The 21,809-nt window shown below is 37.4% G+C and overlaps 1 protein-coding gene across 1 annotated transcript; it reads right to left on the bottom strand.

Annotated features, from left to right (window-relative positions):
- Positions 1 to 26: 26 nt before the first annotated feature.
- BRDT (bromodomain testis associated) lies at positions 27 to 19,587 on the bottom strand. Its single transcript, XM_050977364.1, has 19 exons — positions 19,396 to 19,587; positions 18,638 to 18,775; positions 17,765 to 17,894; positions 16,766 to 16,938; positions 15,318 to 15,689; positions 14,185 to 14,313; positions 13,827 to 14,015; positions 12,382 to 12,569; positions 12,020 to 12,306; positions 11,823 to 11,936; positions 10,176 to 10,301; positions 9,240 to 9,301; positions 7,880 to 8,063; positions 7,029 to 7,141; positions 5,608 to 5,749; positions 3,785 to 3,858; positions 2,361 to 2,578; positions 810 to 969; positions 27 to 95 (listed from the first exon to the last, which is right to left on the bottom strand). The coding sequence occupies exons 1-19, from the start codon at positions 19,585 to 19,587 to the stop codon at positions 27 to 29; spliced, it is 3,060 nt and encodes a 1,019-aa protein (XP_050833321.1).
- Between the last annotated feature and the right edge of the window lie 2,222 nt (positions 19,588 to 21,809).

Raw genomic sequence — 21,809 nt, 5'->3', positions numbered from 1 at the left:
GTTAAATTCTATATAAACTACTGCTTTCACTCAAGATATTCTTCGAAAGATGCCATAATATCTCTCTGCAGATTGACATCAATTATCCAAGCTGTCTGCAAGAAAGCAAACAAGTGTCTTTTCAGAGCAGTCAGACATTATTGGATACTATACAGGTCTAATACTTAATGATTTAAGAGAAAACTATAAAGCATCTTCTCAAAAATGAATGTCTTCTCTGTTACGACAAATTTGAGTGTGCATGTTATTGAAGCCCTCAGAAAAGATCTGAAGGATGAAAGCTTCAGTTGAATTTATCTGAATCCAGCACTGTCTCACACTGGTACTTACATTCCATTGTACAACACTATGAATTTTTTAAAAAATATTTAATCTAAAAAAGCTAGCAATTAGAAAACATTAATTACTGTCACCAATAAAACCAGTTAGTTTTAAAAAGGCTCAGGCTTTTCACACTGGAACAGTATGATTAGGGTTAGGGTTAGGGTTAGGGTTGACATGGAAAACATTAAGGAGGATGGACAGCTTGCAATACTCAAGGTTTAAGGGACTCCTCTTCAGAATTTTATTTTACCACACAATTATTCTAAGCTTATGGGAGTGCTAGGACCAAGCAGCTAGTTTTTCATATGAATGTCACTTGAATACATTCTTTGAGTTGCCTATTGCATTTTCTGCACTAACTCTTCAAGAAGTATATTTTTCTTGTTTTCGATCATTCAGATAATTTGAAATAAGGACCCGATGTAATATTTGTTTATTCTATAGTGAAGTTGAAAAAAAAAAAATAGCAAGACTTAGAAACTTACTGCTTCCTTCCTCCTGCGTTCTTGTTCCATTTTTCTAGCCAAGTTACGGTCTTGATCAAGAATACGTTGTTGAGCTTCAGGCAGTTTATTCTTCTGTATTTCTTTCTCAAGCTCACAGTCTGTCACTGCCATGGCATCCAATCCTGTGCGTTCATGGCCACTTTAAAGACAGGAGAAGAAATCAGTAAATCAGTATAGGATAAAAGTTATTTTTTTTTTTTCATAACAACCTGATAGAATTCTGCAAATAATTTAAATCAGTGCCTAGCACTTAAAGTGTGGTTCTCTTTCACATTTTTTCATAGTGATTTCCGTTCACAAGAGTTATGTTGGGACACAATTGTTGGGCTGTAGTAGGTTCATGCTTCCTGTGTCCCATTTCTAATCTGTATGCATGTGGGATTTATAGATACACTACACAAAATTTAGATACACTTGCTTTGAAATTCTTTATTTTCTGTTGCTTTCTTGGCCTGTGATGTTTTTTGTTACCTTCTTCCTCTTCAATTAGTTATTTGAGGTAGATTTCACTAACTTCTGAACCAGGAGTATGTAAGTCTCTCAAATGCTTTGATTACTAAAATAAAACAATCTAAACACTTGAATTGTTCTAATACAACCAGCAATGGGCAAGTGCAGGAGAATTTATGAACCAGCTCAGATTTATCATTCACAGGGTGAAACAGCCAAGGGAAAAAAAGCAGACTGCTAGAGAGGGGAATATTGCAAACAGTTTCCAAAAGATGGCAAACAAACTCCAGGATATTAGTGCAATGCAGTAATTAGTAGGCAGTTATTTATCCCCCTCAGCATGGCCACAGACCTCAGGGCACTGCCTGAAACAGGAGCTGCAAACAGCTAGGGAAGCAGGAGCTTATTGAGGGGGCTTTTCTACAGCAATGCAAAGAATTCTGCTGTATTAAGTGGTGCACACTGGAACCCCTGTAGAGCTATGTCAACAACATGCTCCCAAAGACTGGGCTATCCTGTGTGCCCTTAGGAGAGCACTGAGATGACATTCCTGGCTACAGATACAGAAAAATAGGACAAATGGGAACTCTGGTCATGAGTGCTCCAGGGGACCAAAACCTCTCACCTTAGTACCCAAACAAAAGCCAAACTCCCCTCCATCCAAAAAAAAAAAAACCACCCCAAACCAACCAAACAAAAAAACCACAAAAATTCCCAACCCCCCCCCCAAAACTAAACCAAAAAACAAACAAAAAAAGCCAAAAACCAAACCAGACCCCCACCCCCCCAAAAAAAAATCCAAAAAAACCAACCAAAAAAAAAAAAAACCCAACAAAAAAGAAGATCCAGAAGAAAACTAACAGCAACAACAAAGGAAGAAATTCCTGGGAAGTGTCTCTGACTGCTGAAGGAATACTGATTTGAAGAGAAAAATCTGCTCTTTTGGATGTGCAGTTTTGCTTAGCATGGTACAGCTCCCCAGTTTCACCTGACATGTGGCAATTACCTGACCCAAACCCCTCGTCCCTGAAGAACTAAGCCCCCCAGTATCATACAGGCAAAAACCAGAAAAATACTTACACAGAAGTGGTTACAAATCTTTTGTTTTCTTGGGGAAGATTTTGCAGCTCCCTCTCGGCTTGCCCAAGAGACCTTTTTGACTCCTGCACTTGCCCATTCCTCTTTAATACTGCGTCCCTGAACTGATTGAAGCTCTCAGCAGATGCTTTTATTGGAGCTGGAAGCTTCATCGTTTTACACAGGCTTACCCAGGAATCTACAGTCTTCAATTCTGTATGCTGAAGTTATTAGAAAAAGGAAAACACAGAAGAGGAAAAAAAATACTCTGCAACTACTTTACCTACTTAGTTCTTACATTAGCACAATGTTGTTTGACTAGGCCTATTGGAAATATCTACACCAAAATATCCTTCCTTTGGCAGGCTATTAGTGCATATACAGCAGTCTGAGCAGATTTTAATGGGCTTTCTCATCAACTTCGAGAGTCCTTGGCCACATGCCAACAAACATTAGAATTTGTAGCTATTCTGACTATTTAAATCTACCTCTCCACTTTTTCATTTCAGAAAACATGAATTCACAAGGCTGAGTTCACACAAGGTCCATTGACCAAGGTTTTAATACAGAAAACATCTATCCAATTTCTATATGCAATCCTTACATAACAATAGTTTTATATTAGCCTTGTAGGTTTTGTTTGTTCCCCTATGGCATTTTTTTCATATAATAAATCAGAATAAACCCAGCATTCTTAAGAAATCCTTTTTCTAGTAGAAGCATGTGCTTATGAAAGAAGTACATATTTTTGGAATTAAATTCAACATGTTAGTTAACAGCTTTCTGAAACCCAAGTGCCTAAAGAAAAATCCTAGAAACATTTTAGTTCAATAGACAAAATAGAAAACTTTTTAGGTCCAGAGGCTGACATGATCTAATATTAGTAATTTTGAATTAATTTCTTCAATTAGCTGATTACAAGAGAAGAATTTAGTAATAAGAAAATGCCATGTCCTTTCAACTAAGATAACTGACTGTATGCCAGGAGAGATTTTGCTCAACTGTCATAAATACCTTTATTCACTAAAAGTGCTTTGTCTCATTTCAGAGCAGGTTTTCCAATAGCACCAAGACTATATTCCACACTACTCTTATTTTTTTACTGGATTAGTAAGGGAAAGCACTAATAACTTGGATATGAGAACTAGATCAAGAAATGCTCCTTCCTTGTTTAAATATTAAAACCAGATGAAACAAGCCATATTTTAATAAGGCAACATGGGCATATTAAATATATATTTGTGTGTGTGTATGTATGTATCTTATATACTTCACCTTCTGCAATGAAACGACAAAGGCCTATTGTACACTAAATATTATATTAATTGTAAAATAACAGATTTTTAGAGAAGATCCTAGGTCAGGGACTTATTCAGCCTAGCAAATACATTCAGCCTCTTCTCAAACAGAACTTGAGCATCACTTACCTTTGTTGGAAGAAGTTCAGACATTGGCTGTAGTATGTTTTTATCATTAGATTTATCATTGGGTGTACAATGACCTGATGGAAGAATGAAAAAGACTTTTTGTGATCATGTTGGTTTTATAGACTATTCTTTCTCAAATTTAAATGATAAAACTTTAGTCTTTCAAGGAATTGACTTAAAAGCTTACACTGCAGTTTATTGTTTTGTTCAGAATGACAAATTCTGCCAAACATTTCCAAAGCTTAAGTTGAACTGGACCACTTTTCTCCACTTTTGGGCAGCTAGCTCAACTACAAACGAGAAAATAACTCCTGGTTAATTCTAGGAGAGGTCCCAGCAGAATGCTTCAAGGGTTTGGTCAGGCAGGCTCAACACAGCACTTTGCCACTTACTCACTTCCTCCCCTTTCCACCCAGCTCTCTTTCCTTTTGATTCCAGCTTTAGGAGTACCAGATTGATCATGCAAACCCATTTCACCTATAGATCTCAACCCTATTTACTTTTTTTAAAAGCAGATAGGTCGGCCATCAAGAGCTAGTCCTCACATTTCCTGTAGCCTACAGCTATACAAATAATTCATGCTGTTACTTCTTAATTATTTGAGAAAAAAAAAAAAAAAACAACAAACCACCCAAACACTATTTTCAAACCAGAGATAAACAACACATTTTATCTCATTCAGCAGCAATCCTTGACTGTATTTTGAGATGTTTCATTATTTAAGTAAATGCTTAATAAAAACCTTCAGGTAATATGTTGGCACTTTTTTTAATCATACAAAGAATAAGTTTTTGAATTCTTGAATCCAGAATGCTGATTCAAAGTATCAAATGCTCAGCCAGTTTGTCATTAAAGGTGTTCTCAGAAAGCCCTCACAGACACACTCTTTGTAAGTAAAAACCCTTAGCTGAGGCCATGTACCAGTTCCAACTGCAGCAAATCTAAGCAAAAGGGGCCAGAGATGTATGGCTTGGTGTGTTAAGACCCTAAAATTAATAGAAATTCATGGAGAATCAAATCTCCATTTTTGGATTTGCTTTGATACACTGCAACTACTTAGCATTATTCTTTGCCAAAAATAAGAATTCATCAGTGAACAGACTCTGCCTTTTAATTTCATCAAGTTTTCAGAAGCTTCTTCCCCCCTATATAGGTGTTCTAGTGGGCAAAGAGTAAAGGAGAAACCAAAACAATTGTGTCTGGCAATACTGGTCACACAGAGCATGGATGTCCAGTCAATTCTTTAGTTAGAAATATGTATGAGGTATAGAATGCAGTTTTCAGAGGGCCAGTGTTTTTATAATAATTGCAAGTTTATTCCAGAGTGAAAGTCTCTTTGATATAGTGATTTGCCGTCGGATCCTTCTCACCAAGAGCCAAGGATAATAACTCAAAATACACACAAAGTGCTCTAGGAAAAGAGGTCCATGAAGCTTCAGCAGAAGACATTTCAAAAGCCAGTGAAGTTCAGCAGATGGAAGCATCAATTCTCAGACCTGATGGTCTACTGGTTTTATGTATCCCTAGTACTACATTATGAAAGCTAAATTCTTAAATCAAAAAATAGAAAGAAAACTCCTTTTTAACACAGAACAAGAACCAAACATCAGTTTAATTTCACTTTTTTTCTGGGTGTTTTTAAGCAGGAAATAAAAAAAAAAAAAAAAAGGAAGAGCAAGGGAAAACTGCATATACAACCATTATCCTGCAAACTTATTAACATACAAGGTATTCAGCATGATATTTCTTTAAGCCTGTTTCATGTGCATTTTTAACTTTGCACCCCTGATCATGGCTACAGCTTTTATTTTGACATTACATACTTTGTTCTTGACTTATGGATATTAAATCAGCAGTTCTCATGCTGGTCTTGTTTTGAAGTTTATTTGATTTGTCTAGATGTCTTGTTTGCTCAGCTTGTTTACTCCAGTCAGCACTGTCAACTTGGAAAATGGTGTTGGACACCTAGAAGAGAAGCTAAACTTCAAAATACTTTCTTTATATTACTTGTGTTTAGCATATGAAGATTCTTTTTATACAGCATCAGGATTAAAGATTTAGAAGCTTAGAGCAGTAAATTCTTGCAGCTCTAGCTTCTGTAAACACCAAGGAAGAAATAGGTTTCATTCATTTTATGGTAAACAAAGCAAGTTCATAAATCAAGACTTCATATTTAGAATATGCACAGCTCAGCAATCCCAAGCGATGGAGTGGGTAGAGCATGAGAAACTGATACAAGATCTTTAACCCTTAACATTGTACAGCAGAATAATGTTGTCATAAAGGCAGTTGCTGCACTCCACCTTGTAGATCAGGGTAAAGGGTGACTGTGATCTTCAGTGTAGTGGTATTTTTTTCTCTGTGTAGTAATTCCTTGAACTAAGGATAGTGCTGCACAAACCTGAGTCATAATTTGCATTACCTGCTACCTCGGACAGTAGACACCAGTAGGAAAAGGTGAGCTGCTTTTCATCCTTACTTGCAGGGCACATTCCTGTGCTCATAGATTCAGGAGGCAGTTTCTATCCATTGCCAAAAATAAAGCTATTACAGCCTGATTAAAGCCACTAAATTTTCAACCATGGTCAGAAGCATTACTAATCGTCATAGGATGGAAGTGATCATGCTGCAGTAAAATCAATAACTTCCTTTGCTCCACAGAGGCCCTTCTAACCAGGATACTCTCCAAGAACATATTAAGACAGAACTCAACAGTCATTAAATATTTTACAACCTCATCTAGACCCTGAAAGCCCCAATTTACACAGCTTTAGGAAAAGATATGGAAAACAGCACACTTTCCCAGTAGAGCCTCCAGACCCTCAGTATTGCTGAGCTTGTGACATTGATATTTATACAAAACCAAAACACATATTATAATCTGGCTCTTTTGTAAAGCTTTTGGCTTACAGGATGGACTTCTAACCTGTAAGTGTGCAAGGGTTACTTAAGTTCAAGCTATAGCCCTGAAAAGAAATAAAATAAGCTTTATAGTACACTACAAAGGTGATCAGCCAAACTTTCCTTTTGTGTTACAGTCAATAGGCAATGAAGTAATACCCTGTTAAAGGATAAGAATCACTTTATTACTGGGGTTTTAGAAAACTTTTGTTGTAAACCTTAAATGGCCTTCATCACATCAAATTCAAGCCTGAAGTATTATATTTCATCTTATTTAAAGGGCAAGAACATACTTTATAGATGCTGTTTGAAATTAATTAATTGGAGAGAAGCACATATTCACCTCTGGAAAAACATTTCTGGAGTGGGTGACAGAAGACTGATTTGTCTTTGGAGTGCTCTGAGGAATTTCCTGGTCTGGAACATCATGCAGAGCAGGTACAGCTGAGATTTTACCTGAGAAAGAAGTAGGGTATGATTTTTCCCCTGTCATGTAAAATGCAGTCCTACATCTCAAAATACTCCACTGTTCAGATCTGTGGAGTAACTCACTATTAAGATATGTATTCTAGCACGTGATTTAAGAGAGTTATTTTTAAATAGTTTTTAATTGATTTCTCAGTTAATCAGCTATGAATTCATGCTGTCTTCTACCAAAATCTCAGCAGTGTCTAACATTATTAGACTTTTATAAACGAGGGAGGAAAAATAGCTCCTTGGATCAAGTTCCTAAGCAACTTCATGTGTCTGATGTGTCTACACAACAACACTCAGTTCAGAGGACCTGTGGCACCAAGCCTTACATTCAGCAAGTAGGCATTTCAGACATGAACTTGGGTAGTGGGCATGGGTTTAAGCATGTAAATGCTGCCTTAAGGTGTTCAATACTTCCTGTAACTCCAAGTTCATTAAGGTATCCTTTTCCATCTCATTGGAAGGAAGCATGAACACCTCCTATTTTTAATACTACTTTATCCCACCACAAGTGTCCCAGTAATCTGAAACCCCGAGCCAATCCTCAGTGCTCCCATGCTTTAACTTACATCATGCTCTTTGGTAATCTATACCCTGCAAGAACTTTTTCAGTTATCCACTTGCTAACCTCCAAAATTCCAAGATAAGCTTGTTTGGCAATACAGGCATCCTGACAGCCCTTATATCCTCAGCAGTCAAATATAGGCATAAAGGTATTACCTGTGACAGTCTGAGCATTTTGTTCTGATGGATTAAGTGATCTACACTGAAGCATTTGCAGTGCATTGGGAGGTTGCTGCTGCAGTTCAGATGATCCATGATTTTGCAAGCTGCTAGTAAGAGAGGAGGGCTGTGCTTGCAGAACAGCATTGCAGGATGTCCTCTGTAAACAAAGTGGTATTCTCTATAAAGAGACTGCAGTAGTTAATACAGCTGAATAATTTAATAGCTATTTGATCTTCTTTTCCCACCACCACCCATTTCCACTGTTTATCAGATTCAGTACCCCTTGTATTGTGATATTGATCCATCATTTTCTAAGCATTTATATGACAAAAAGCCATGAGGTAAAGGGCACTCATTGGCTTGGTCTGACAGGTACAGAAAACTCCTGAGAACAAAATGTAATGTGAGGATTTCAAGTATGATGTTTGTCGCTACTCAGAAGGTCAGAAAGGGGCTGTTACAACTGACCAAGCTGAAGCTCATTTCATGGATTCTGTTTTCTCAAGTTTATTGCTGTCATTCTGTCACTGCAGATGCTGAAGCTCTTAAGCAAAAAGAGGGTGTTGCATAATTCCTTCCCTGAATCTTTGCTTATGAAGATGCAGAAGGAGCAGCTGAATAATAAATTTGCAGCCTAGTTTCCTGTACTTTAAGGGAAAGTCAGTCTATTTATTCCAAGAAGAATGAAGGTTTGGCTGTGATTTTGCTTTGAAATTCAAGGTCTCTGTCTCTGGTAGCTTCAAGGGAAATTCTTAAAGGCAGCTAACCTTGACAAGAAATAACACCCACTGTATAATACAGAAATAGAGCAATTCAATCTAAGAGGCATTAAGAATTATTTCTAGATAAAACTGCTGTTGGTTCTAATAATACCATAACAATAAGCAACATTAAAGTATCCTGAAAATAAGTGGCATATTGTACAATGTATTTCTTTTCAGGCATAGAATTGAGGGTATTAATAGATTAAAAACCATTACACTGTTAGGTCAATTCTACACTCAGAGATCAATTTGGAGACTGTTTGCCCTTTCTGGGGGTGGGTATGATATGTGGAGCATTCTGCCCTTCATCAAAAATAATCACCGCCATGATAATAAAAGATAAAAGCCTTCCAGTATATCTGTTCCTATACAGATGCATAAGAAATTTTTAAAAACAGCTCATGGGACACCTTCATATCAATCAGTCCTACAGAACAAATAGCATTCAAGCCATATTCATTATTTCCTGATGAAATTGCATCATCTCTATTACATTGAATGTTAAAAAATAACTTTAACAAAGTTATTTGTATAATAACTTTTTTATTTGTTTAGGGCAAAATTATTATATCCATTCCAGCCAGATTTACCTTAGATTTTTCCATAGAAGCTGGACAGTTCTGCCTGCCTCCAGTCTGTTTTGAACAGGTTTCTGTAACTGTAAATACAGTGAGGTGGGCAGAAAAAGAGAGATGGAAAAAAACCAAATCAGTCATTCACATATGTTTCATTATTCACACACAGAAGGTGTGAGCTGTAGTTGTACCTAGAGTCAACCTCACAGTGAAAGGAACATTCTTATCTTGAATACTTTGACTTGAGCTTGATGTGTTTAGAGAACTTCTCCCAGATATAAAAAGAGACCACAGATTTCTGCAGGATCTAGGTCTTCATTGCCATTGGTTCACTGTGTTTGCTCCCCCTCACACTGCAGAGGGTTGAGCATTCATCTCACCTTATACCTCATATGGAGATCTACACTGTAGACCTCCAGTTTGGCAGATATATTCTGTCCTAGAAAACTAAAGAGTTCTGTGTACAGAGAAACATCATTCAGTGTTCTGATGCTGTAATATCCTTTAAACTTGAAACATTTTAAGCCCAGAGTGGATTTTGCCTCTACAGTTAAATGCTGTAGGCTCTTTTGTTGCTCAGGTCACTCTTCATGGTCAGACCAGAAGATATAAAGTGAATCACACTTTCAAAAAGGGATCAAAGCTACATTAGTAAGCTATAGCCCTACAGTCAAGTGTCCAGGTTAGATACAAAGACCTTTTCTAGCTTATTTTGGCTCCTACAGATTTTCACTGGTAGGCTGAATGGATGTACTGGGGGGTTTGATTGTTTTGTGTTACCTGGGATCACAGTATTAAGGCATTCATTTCATTACATAGCATTGGAATTAAGCCTTCAAAATGGAGTGAACCAAAGCAAATATTACTAAAATCCTTGGTAAGCATGTAGAACAGTAGATGCTAAGAGAAGAGATATTTTGCCTACACAAACACAAAAATAAACTTTCTAACCTGATTCAGAGTCACTGCTATCTGAGGAGCTAGAATCACTGCTAGAGCTGCTGCCAGAATCTGAGGAGCTGCTGCTGCTGTCACTCAGTCTGCTTGGCCCAGTACTTGACTCAGCATTGTTTTCAACTGCAGGAGAAAAAGAAAGAATTCAGAACAACCTGCAATGGAGCATTGTTCCTATACAAGACTATGATCAACTTTGCTAGGTCAATTCTGCCATATAAGATTTCATTTTATTTCACTTCCTTGTCTACTGTCCATTTAGCAGTGGACTTGAAAACAAAGACCTCCCTCTAGAGAATAGAGGAGTGGGATTTACCAGCAGCAAGATACTTGAATGAATGAAATACCCAAGGAGAAGCTGTAATCACACAATTTACAATTCTGAAGTAGATTAAAAGAGTAGACTTAAGACACAATTCAAGCAATTTTCCCTCATAAGCTTTCCTGTGGTCAAGAGCCTGTTTGTGTGATGTTGCTGCTGCCAGACTTGCCTGCAGAGTTCTTTATCTACAGCCAGCTTTTCCTTCCCTAACCATATGCACTCCCAAAATTGCCATCTTTTGCCACCTCCCCACCATCTGACTATTTTGCATCTCCAGGGTTGATTTAACTCAACTTACAATGATTTTGGAGTCAAGTCTTTTTCAAAGTTTTTTCTCTGTGGAAGCTTCAAAAATGAGAAGTTCCATGGATACCTGTTTCCCTGCGCACGAGTCCAGATTTAGCTCTTGTAAACAAGCCAGATGCCAGTTGCAAAGATTTCCTAGTCAGCTTCTTCACTGTCCTCACAACATATAGTAGATAGTTGATTTCAGCTGCTACTTTAAGATTTTCTTCGTAGGATATTTTCAAGCCATTATGTATACCAGACAGGAAGACTTGACTGAGCTAATGCTAGATACAAATGTCCCTGTGTCTTTCAGAGCTGCTTCTATCATGTCAGCTGATTTTGCATAGGAGCTAAATAGATATCCAGTGGAGGGCAATAACAGCTCTCACTATTTTAATGAGGAACAGCTTGACTTATAATAGCTGCATCAGCTGCATTGATCCATTCTCAGCCCCTGATGAGAACTACAAGTAAGTGTACAGCTCAAGTATGCACTGAATTTCTGGCTTTGATCTTGAAATGCATTATTGCCTGAAAAACTGATTTGTTTTCTCCTGGGACACTTTCATAAGACTAAGAGAACACAGCACACCTGTCACTGATATACAAGTTTTGTTAGCATGACACTGCCATGTAACAAGTATTACTAGAATTGATTATTCTTGTGTCTCTAAACCACAGAAAATTAAAAATAGATTGTGTGACCCTCCACACCCCACCATGTTCTCATATATTAGCATAGGAGAATTGTTCAGTGCCCCTTAATTTCTGAAACCATTAGCATCTTTACTTGGAATAAAGTATTAGGTGCAGGAATAAGGAAGCTGTTTTAGACAGGACAAATAACTGACCAAATTTGCTGCTGTGACTCCAGCTCACTCAGCATAGAAAGAATCTTGAGACTATCAGTGGGATGCTTAAGACCCCAACTATTGTGAGGAGAAAGTCTCCAGATACCTAACAGGACTAAAGCCCAAGGGAAGAACTCCACTTCAAGCTATATCCATTGCAAATGAGTAAAAGAGCCACATTACTCTTGAAGCTCTCTCTCTTTGGGTTTAGTTGACCATTGACATCCAGCAGTCTCTTCTCTAACTCTTGTTTCCTCTCAAAATTAAGTTCTTCTTTTGACTTTGTTGGGTTTTTAGCTGCATGTGAAACAGAAGTTAACATGAAAGCAAACCAGAAAGCAAATCTACTGGGTTTTTAAACCATCATTTATGCTACATACCCTGCATTCTTTGTTTCTTCCTCAAACAGGTTGCTACGTATTTCTCTAGTTCTCTGAGTGTTGAAGCATTTAAAGTTTCAAAGTCTATTTCTATCTCATCAGGGTTAGAGTTCCGCAGTGCAGGTTCTCTTGACTGTATTATATGGACTACTTTCCCAAGCTTATCTCCAGGGAGTTTATTTATGTCCAAACTCAACTGTCGTTTTTCATCATAATTCATAGGTTTGGCACCATCTTCATCTTCTGACTTATGTGCCAACACCTGCTGCATGGTTTTCTTTGATTGACTGCAGGAAAAAAAGTGCATTGCAGTAACAGCAGTTTAAAATAATTTGACACCCACACAAGTTCCCCACACTTACATGTTTAAAGACAGCTTTCTCTTAGATTTCTTCATGAATTTCAGATTTTTCTTCTTTTGAATCAAGCTTTTTATTTCAGCTTTTTCCTTGTTCTTTCTTTTCTCACTTTTAGCCTTCGCTTTTTTCTTTCGTGGTCTAGATAAGCATGCTTTGGTCAAAACCCACAACTGCTGGTGAAGAGCTTTAAGCTATCAAAACCAAAAAGAAAACAAAAAAACCCCACAGAATGTTAACGATAACTGTGGGCAATGTAGGAGGAACAAGAAACTGGTCCTGAATGTCACAGGAAATTAGTGGCAGCTGAATGGATATTAATAGGATGTCTGCTTTCCAAATGAAATTTATTTCCCAAATATTTTACTATATTGTATCTCGGTCACAGATTATGCATCTAGAAGACGCGGGACTATTTATTTTATGCAAACACTTCTAACAGCATGTGCCTTTTAGCATTCTGTCAGAAAAACACAAACACACTCCCCCAAGCCCCCAAAAAAAGAAAAAACCAACAATCACTCTAGGGGTTTCCAACAGCTTCTCTAATTTCAGGAATTTGGGATGCACATAAATGCCTTATTAGGTTATATTTCTACACCATTGCTGAATTAGGCAAGTGGGACTGGGCTCATGCATCTTATTTTGCAATATAAAGTGGCTAGTTGAGACATGCTAAGAATTTCAGAGAAGAGTTTAACACAACTTTGTTTAAACCTCAAGAATTAGAAGATGGTCAGATGATAAGATTAGAAATCACTGAAATACCTCACTACTGTAAAGGCTGGCTTGTACACTTGCCTTCATCCTTCTGCCTGTATTCATAAATTGATGATGCTAATCTGACAAGGACTGAAAACTGTCCCTCATTTCACTAACAGAACAAATGCTAATTTTCCCCAGAGTTTGTAGATACAGCAGCAACAGGTTAAAAAATTATGTTCAAACAGAAGTAACATCCATCCCGCTCCTAATATGAAGCATGGCTTTGCTTCACTGGTAGGTGTGAGATACCTTCTTTTCTCACTCATACTGAGCTTTCTGAAGAAGAAATGAACAACTTGCTTTTGTATGGTACAAAAGAGACTGAGGATAGGAACAATGCTTTTTAACCATGTGAAAGAAATGACCCTGTTGGAAGAGTATGCCACTAAGCTACATGTGGAGTGCCTGGAGGCTCTCACAGGAGCACACTTTTTTAAGAAGTTTGAGATTCCTCTGAAGAAATGGTAGGCAAGAGTAGTAGAACTATTGCTCGTTTTGCATCTGTTGAGGCACTATTCACTTAACATTTGGCAGTGCTTCCTAATGGGACTAAAGTTCGGCATTAAAAATACAAATTAGGAGAACCTTTTGAAAACTCATTTTTGTTGCTAAGTCTTGGAATAGACCATGAAAAGTGACATAACTAGAGAGATGTTAAGTCACACACATTAAGTACTAAGGCTTACTTGCTCCTGAAGCTTTTTGAGGTTCACTTTTCTCTCCTCTTCAGAGTCTTCAGATGATTTTTCTTCTGAAGAGTTATCATTAATGCTTTCACTGGAATAAGCTTCTGTCATTTCCCTCATGGGCTGTGGCAGATGATCACTCGCAACAGGTTCATCAGGAATTTTAGCAAAGTGCATTTCAAAAACATCCTGAAGGGTTAGGTTTAGGACAGCATATTTTTCAGATTTCTGAAAGTGCTATGCAGCTACCACTTGCAGAACTACACAGCAACACAGTAGTTCAGTAATATTAGTAGATTCTACATCAGGGCATGAAATGAACGATTCTTTTTCAAGCTTGACTTAAAAGATAACTCACCTGAAGTTTTCTTGCCATAGCAACTATTTCATGGTCTGAAGAATTACGTTTGTAGCAGTTCATGAACATTAATCTAACATCTGTAGCAAATTCTTGTATATCATTGTATTCAAAGTTATCCATTTTCCTCTAGAGGAAAAGAAAATTAAAGGCACACTTAGTGGACAGTATCACCAAGAACTAGCAGAAGGAAAGGAGGAACAAGAATTTTAACATATATATTCAGACTCAGCTTGTATCAAGACAGTAAATATTATAAAAAATGTTATGGAAATACCTGCATCTCATTTCAACATTGTCTCTTTAACAAAGTAGGAGATTTATTTTTCCTCTTTTAAACAGATTTAATAGTAATTGCTGAAAGGACTTTGTAGTACTAGTTTCAGCACTTGGTCAAGACAACAGTGTTTGGGTGGTTTTATTTGGTTCTCAACTCAGCATCTGTTTTTGATTCTATGCATGGTATTTCACAAAGTTTATTCCATAATAGCTGGAGTCAAACTAATGAACTAGAAACCAGGAAATAACTTTTGTATTGTGCAAGTCAGCTTTCAAGAGAATTCAGTAAGCTATTAAAATTGAACATTCCCCAGAAAAATAGAACTTAACTGGGCTACATACTTTACCCCATACAAATACACTCAGCATCCACAGAGGGCTGTCCACCACATACCTCCATCTAGAATGGTTGCTTTCCACTAAAAAGGTGAAATGTGTTATGTTAACATCCAGAGTAGAAGTTCTAGGGCACTTCTCCAAGAACACTGAGATTGAGGGAAAAGGAGGAGTTGACAGAATCACATTTTGTTTTACAGGGCATTAACAATAGCACTGTGTGTCCAGACAGATATTTAACATGTGCCATGCTTGGAAGGGCTTCATGGAGATCATAACTCCCTCACTACTTATATTTGCTTTTTCAGCAGTTACGTAGATTAGCCACTATGTGTCACAACGAGACTCAGAAGACTTTCTTCAGTGACTTAGGCTAGTTTGAGAAACAGAAATGCATCTGGTTTCTAGGCCTGTTGTGTCTTTCATAGGAGAAGCAGCTTTCATGGCACCTTCTCAGCTAACACATTTAAAACCTTGTGATTACACAAATAACCTAATTTCCCCAGAAACATACTTACTTTAATGGTGCCTAGGTCTGTAGGACATTTGGCAATGGCTTGGTTCGCACCAGTGGAGAAAGATGCTGCATCTGCAGATTTTATGAAAGGCCATGCATATGCTGCATGTTTCTTTGAAAACATTTCTTTAAGTATTGCATTACAATGTTTTAGTTGTCCTGACAACTGCATCTTTTTAATAATTCCAGGTGGCTGTTGAGAATCTGAAAAGGATCTCTTCAGAAGCTTATTTGTTACCATACATTCATTTTCCCCTCTACGTGCTTTAACAGTTTTTCTTTCTTTAAGCATTGCAGAAGATTCACCACTTGCTGTGACTATTGAAGTAGTAGGAGTTGTAGTGTCAGCCTTCCTTTTCACGCCTTTTTTTGCCTAAGAAAAGAAAAAAAAATACAAATGTCCAGTAAAGGAAAAGAATGGTCAGCTTTAGATAATTCTCTTGTGCGTGTAGCCCAAAAAAAGTGTTAGAACTTTTACAGCTACTGAAGTTAGAGCAGAATGCAGCAACTCCACAAGCTTAGACTAAAAACCTACAAGGTATTACAAGACTAGCACACCAAGCTCCATCTTAAATGTCTGAAAAGAAGCAGATGTACTGCAGACGAGGCTGTGGTCAGATTTTAGCCATTTGTGAAGATTTCAGAAAGCTGGCAGCTTATGAAATGACCTGCAAGTTGACAGCCACAGGAAGGGGGTAAACTATGGCAATTCATTTTAGGCCAGGTTGAGGGCCTTATGTAAATGGTTTATCTCTTTTTTTCTTTAACTTGTGTAGTATTTGGTTTGGAAGCCATATAATGTGTGCTTTGTCATCATTGTTCAGACTCCATGTGAGTGAAATGTAAATATTCACTCTAGGAGAGACTGGCAAAAGTGCCTATTCCTCATTGGAAGAGCACAACCAAAACTAAGTCAATACAGCAGTTTTTCAGGTGTTCACATACAACTCAGATTGAAGTAACAGGAATTTGCTTTGTGAGCTACAAACACTTCCCAGGCTAGTTACACAGTATTTAAGCACACATGCTAATTTTTGAAGAAACAAGTATTTGATTTACATAGAAAACCATAAGAAATTATTAAATAGAACTTAGAGCTTGATTTTAGTAGTTTAAAAACAATTATCCTCAAGGTGAAGCCTGCAGAAGTATATATAGTAATACACTTCAAGAATGATCATCTTAAACTTAATTTTTTTTCTTTGAGAACATTTTAAAAATCACATTTATAAGAAAAGATGTGCCAAGCAATCATCCCAATTTCTGTTTACCACCTGGGTATTTAGCAGAGACATAGAAGGTCTAATAGAGATCTCAGTTACTATCTTCTATCATAACGAAAGTTTCAAAAACATACAGCAATAAGCATGGCTCCTATGCTTTTGCCATATCTGCCTGAAGGAGCAATTTCAATATATTTCGTTCTGAAAGTTATTTGAGGAAACTTACTTTTGTTATAGAGACTGCAGCTGGCATTAAAGCAGTCAGCTGAGCTGCAGACAAAGGAGCCAGTGTAACCTGCTGTCGCTCTTGAGTCATCACTGGAGGCTGCTCACTGCTTTCAGCTTGCTTCTCGTTTGTGCTTTGTTCATTTGAAATCCCAGGGTTGGGCTGCCATGTTTCTGGTTATTTTAATACAGGAAATTTTATAAGTTAAGTCTTAAATCTTGCAGTTAATTTCTTTCATGGTCAAATTGACCATCTGTCAACATAACCACTCGTCTATACAGGAATGCCATAAATGAATTAAAACCCAAGTGTTTGGTATAAAAACAACAGCAACATTGGTATCCTCCTCCGCTCGCACTGTTAGTGCCTCGGCTATATCATTCCCAGTTACACCTTACTTGGCTTCAAGAAAGTGTGGGTTAACTTCAGACCAAAGAATTAAGAGGCATCATACTACACTCTGTATATTGTAAAAATGTTCTTGCCAGGGAAAGTATCAAGTTGTTTTCTACAAAGACCAAGCAGCAAAGAGTGCAGACTGCATCATGTAAGTTCATGTTTCCTAAGCATAGTTAATACCTACATATATTGCTTAGCAGTATTACAGACCTCCACTACTGAGGTCTGAGAACAATTTAGACCAATGTTTTTCTGTGTTTGGTTTGGCTGATTAGATTACTCATGTATTTTTCAGCTGTTACTCTATTTACTTCCCACAGATGTTCACACCTATTAGTTTATATAACATGATGCTGAGCAGCATGACAGTCTCTGAATTGGAAGTCAGTTCCTTTTCTAAAAAAAAAAAAGGAACTTAAAAAGTAAAAAAAAAAAAAAAAAAAATCTAAAGCCTTATAGTAGTATTATTTGTCTGATTGTTCTGGAAAGAGTAGAGAACACCCAAACCGTTCCAGGGTTGAGTTGTGACAAATAAGATTTCCTGTTTCCAATGCTGCTTGCTTAATATATTATAACTTCAGTATATAAAACAGGCCTTACCTTCTATCTTCTTTCCTTTTCTCTTTCCTTTCTTGAGACTCACTGGTCTTTCTTCTGGTGGCATATGGGCTATTTTCTGCATAAACACTTTTTCTAGTTCTTCGGCCATAAACACAATGTCATCACCTGGCTGCAAAATATGGTCAATACCATACCAGCACCAATTCAGTAAAGGAAAGGCTGCAGTAAAGGGAGTTACTGCAGTAAAGGGAGTCATAAACAGCCAGGCTAGAGAGTCCTGCCCCAACAGATTAAAAATAGCCACCAGTACCAGAGAGGTCTTTAAATCATTGCCATCCCTGCTCCTGCAACTCACTTTAGAGCAAATTACTTCACAAGTGAAATACTCTCTCTCTCACTGTCCCACTGAAAAATTCTCCTTTACCTCTGCATGCCTCTATGGCAAAAGCCAAAGGGGGCAGATTTGCAACTCCCTTACTAGCCCCTGTGTTCTGAAGGAGCTGTTGAAGCTCAAAGATACTAAGGCACAGCCAACAAGTATCCAAGCACAGGGATGCTTCATTAGGTTGAACTTGCTGAAGGAACAGAGCATTGCTCAGGGTTTCTAGCCTTTGACTTGTACAGCAGTTACATAGCGCTTGCTGTTCATGAGCTCTGCAGCTAAACCCCAGAAATTTTGGATGTGGAGTCCTTGTACACCCAGTTGTTGGAACAGCAAGCTAGATTTCACTTGCATGTCCTCAGTCAATCCTAGATTAAAAAACCTCCCCAATACTTCAGAGAAAATAGTTTCAAAAAAATCATGAAACGTCAGCTAACTTACTGCATGTTCTAATAACCATGTACTTGTTTTAGACTTGTTTGTATCATTCAGTAAAACCAGTTACTGGTAAGAGTTGGTGTTCCACATACCTTGTTGTACATGTAGCAGTTCCAGAACATAGTTTTAAAGTCTTCAATACATTCTGCAGCTTTTGTGTAGTAATTGTGTTCCAGTCTCTTTTTTATGGTGCCTAAGTCCATAGGTTTTTTTATGATAGTGTAATAATCCTGTGGTATTGAAAGAATAAGTCACCAAACATATCTTAATATTAGGACATGAATATTTTTACACATTTGGTTATGAAAGCTAATTTGCAAGAGAGAATTGCATTATATTAGAAGCAGTATTTTATTTAAAGGAAACCCTTCCCCTATAGTCATAGTACCAAAAATGTAGGTGTTCAGGAAATCTTCACCTTTTTTTTGTCCTTGTTCTTCCATGTAACATATATCATTCAAAGTCCCAAAGAATACTTATTTCAACAAGCTCCAGAGCTCTACTGGTAGTAGTACTTATTAAAAGTATATGCACTTCTCATTTGTTGTCTCAAAGCCATTTACAAAAAGCAGCACTCCAGTTTACAGAACAGAGAAAAAGAAGCCAAACTTCAACAAAGTCTCAGTCACTAACAAAAAGAAGCTGCCAAGTTTTTACAATTGCTGTCAAAATACTTTATCCCTGGCAGCATTTTTCTAGAAAGAAAACACTTTTCTTGTAGACTTGGATTAATGACAGTAGTTCAATAGCAAAAATAGTCTTCCATAATCTGTTGCATTAGAAAAAAACCTTTTTAACATTAATTGACATAATTTACATATTAATACTCCAGTTCCAAAATGGTTCTTACAGGCAGATTCAGTGCTGCTGCATCTACAGGTTGGTGAAACGGCCAGGAAAAGTTGTGTCTCCACATGGCTCTCATGACCACCCTCTGTAAGTACTGAAGTTGGTTTGTTTGACATCCACTACTTTTGTTATTTATGTACTCTGGTGGAGGAGGGTTCATAATAATGGCACAGGGCTGGCTTTGAGCAGACATCTTTAGTGAGTTTGTATATCCACTTGTTCAAAGATCATTACACATTTAACCTGAAGGGATCAAAACAGAAGCATTCAGTGAAGATATCTAGATTTAATGTTGCTTACCTGTTCACTTCTGCTTGTAGAACATCCATACTGTAACTACAGGCATGCCTTTGTGTTCTAAGTAAGACATTGGTTTTAAAGTGCATATTTGGACATACCTAGAGTCTAGAGATGCATACTAGCTTTCTCCTAAAAAAATCTGATAGCCTACTTCCAGACGGAAGTTTTGCATGAGATGTGAAAAAGATTATAATAAGATAGGTACTGTAATCAGCACACTGCAAGAACAGTACACATGGCCCACTCTTGCAAGCATTGCTGTAGCATCCCAGTAGATATTGCTGATTACACATCTTATATTTTAATTTATTTCAGCATTCAACGCATACCTCTTCTGAGCTCCTGAAGCCTACACCTGAGCTAATAAGAGTGAATACTATTTGCACCACCACATATCATTAACTATTTGCTAATCCTTTCACCAAGGTATCTATCTTAGAAGGGAAAGATCCAGACACATACAGGATCTGCCTCTCCTATAACTGGCCAGCATTTGAAGAAAAGTTCTGAGGTAGTTTTAAGTACCTCACAATTCAGCCAAGTCCTTCTTATACTATTTTCAACTATTAGGACACACTATCACTCTTCCTGCTTTTTTCTGCCAAAAACCCCACACTAGATGATATCAAGTGCAAGCTCTGAGGCTAGAAATGGAAGGCAGGAGCAAAAGAGTACAGTTTAAACTTAGCAAAAAGTCTTATAGCAACAAGCAGATAAATAACATTTAATACTTAAATAAGAACATAATATAAAACATAACATCTAATCTCTTGAACATTTTGTAAATTAGTACAGTAGAGTCTAGAATAAAAGCACAAACTTGGCATGAAGAGTGCCAAGGAAACCAAGAGACTGAAGTTTTGTGTACATAACCGTGTCTTAGGCTTAGATGCTTAGCTTTTAAAACCTTAATTTATGCTGTGAAAACTATGTTCCCTGCTTACATGAGATCTAAGCCTGCACCTTCTAAAGACAGACAGAAGTCTGTGTTTTCAATCCCTCCTTTACTACCTCCCTCTCCATCTCCCCAGTCACAGAAGATTTCCCTATCTTAAAATAAAACTTATGCTTGCATACTGAAGCAAAAGTGTGATTGGATTCCAACCAGATAAGTGTTTTGATATTTTTGAAACCACCCCTTCCCAGCCCCATGTGTCCTTGAGCTGCTGATTCAGGTCCCAAAGGCCAAGTAGTCTTAAAAAGAGAAGCCTTGAGTGTTTCCTTAAGACCCAGTTTGAAGATTCTAGGTAACTTGATAGAAATGTGGTTTTAGTTTAAGAGTAGAAAGCAAATAGCTTACAATGAATTACATAGCTAGAGAAGTCAAGGCTTTTGGCACAATATCACATCTTGTAAGAATCAATTTTTTTCTCCTCTGTAAGACAAGATTACTTGCTATTAGTGAGTGCTCTCTAAAAGCATGCATTAAAGATCCTGCTAAAAAGACATCTGCTTCCTCTTGTTTTACCTCTGTTGTAGTATAAAACCTGTATACATCATATACTGTACAAGAATAGCAGCTAGGGAAATATTAATTTACCACATACAGAACAAAGGCAGACAGTGTACCAGGTTCAGCACACTAAGAACTTCTCATTCTTTGAAGCCTTTTTAACAAATTTTATTTAGGTGACTGCCAGTAAGCACACTGGGCATTCATAAATATTGGAACCTCCCTTACATAATTATATTAAGGCTACACAGAACAGAGCACTGCCTTCTTAGTGCAAGTAGAACCATCTCCTTTTTCAAAAGGACAACTGTGTCCATAAAGACACCCATAAAACAGCATTTCTGTATGTTTAGGATCTCTCTTGGGATACATCAGACAAACCTTAGTTTTAAAGACAATCCATATAAATATTAGGTGTTGAGAAAACACTGACTTACACAGCTGTTACCATAACCAACACCAACCACTCTTGGGCAATCCAAAACTCAACTTCCACCCTCAAAGCAGATCAGTCATATTTTTTACCTTAATTTTAGGGAAAGCCGCAACCCAATTCCTCCCCTCCCAAAAGATGAAGGAAGAAGAGAGCACTAGAAGGCAGCCAGAGTAGTCTTTATAACCTACTCACACCCTCATCTTATTCTCTGACAATAACTCCATCA

The sequence above is a fragment of the Serinus canaria genome, chromosome 8 (genome assembly GCF_022539315.1).
Source record: "Serinus canaria isolate serCan28SL12 chromosome 8, serCan2020, whole genome shotgun sequence".
Classification (NCBI taxonomy): domain Eukaryota; kingdom Metazoa; phylum Chordata; class Aves; order Passeriformes; family Fringillidae; genus Serinus; species Serinus canaria.
Note: the sequence above shows the minus strand (reverse complement) of the source record. Positions and strands in the feature narration are given on the sequence as shown.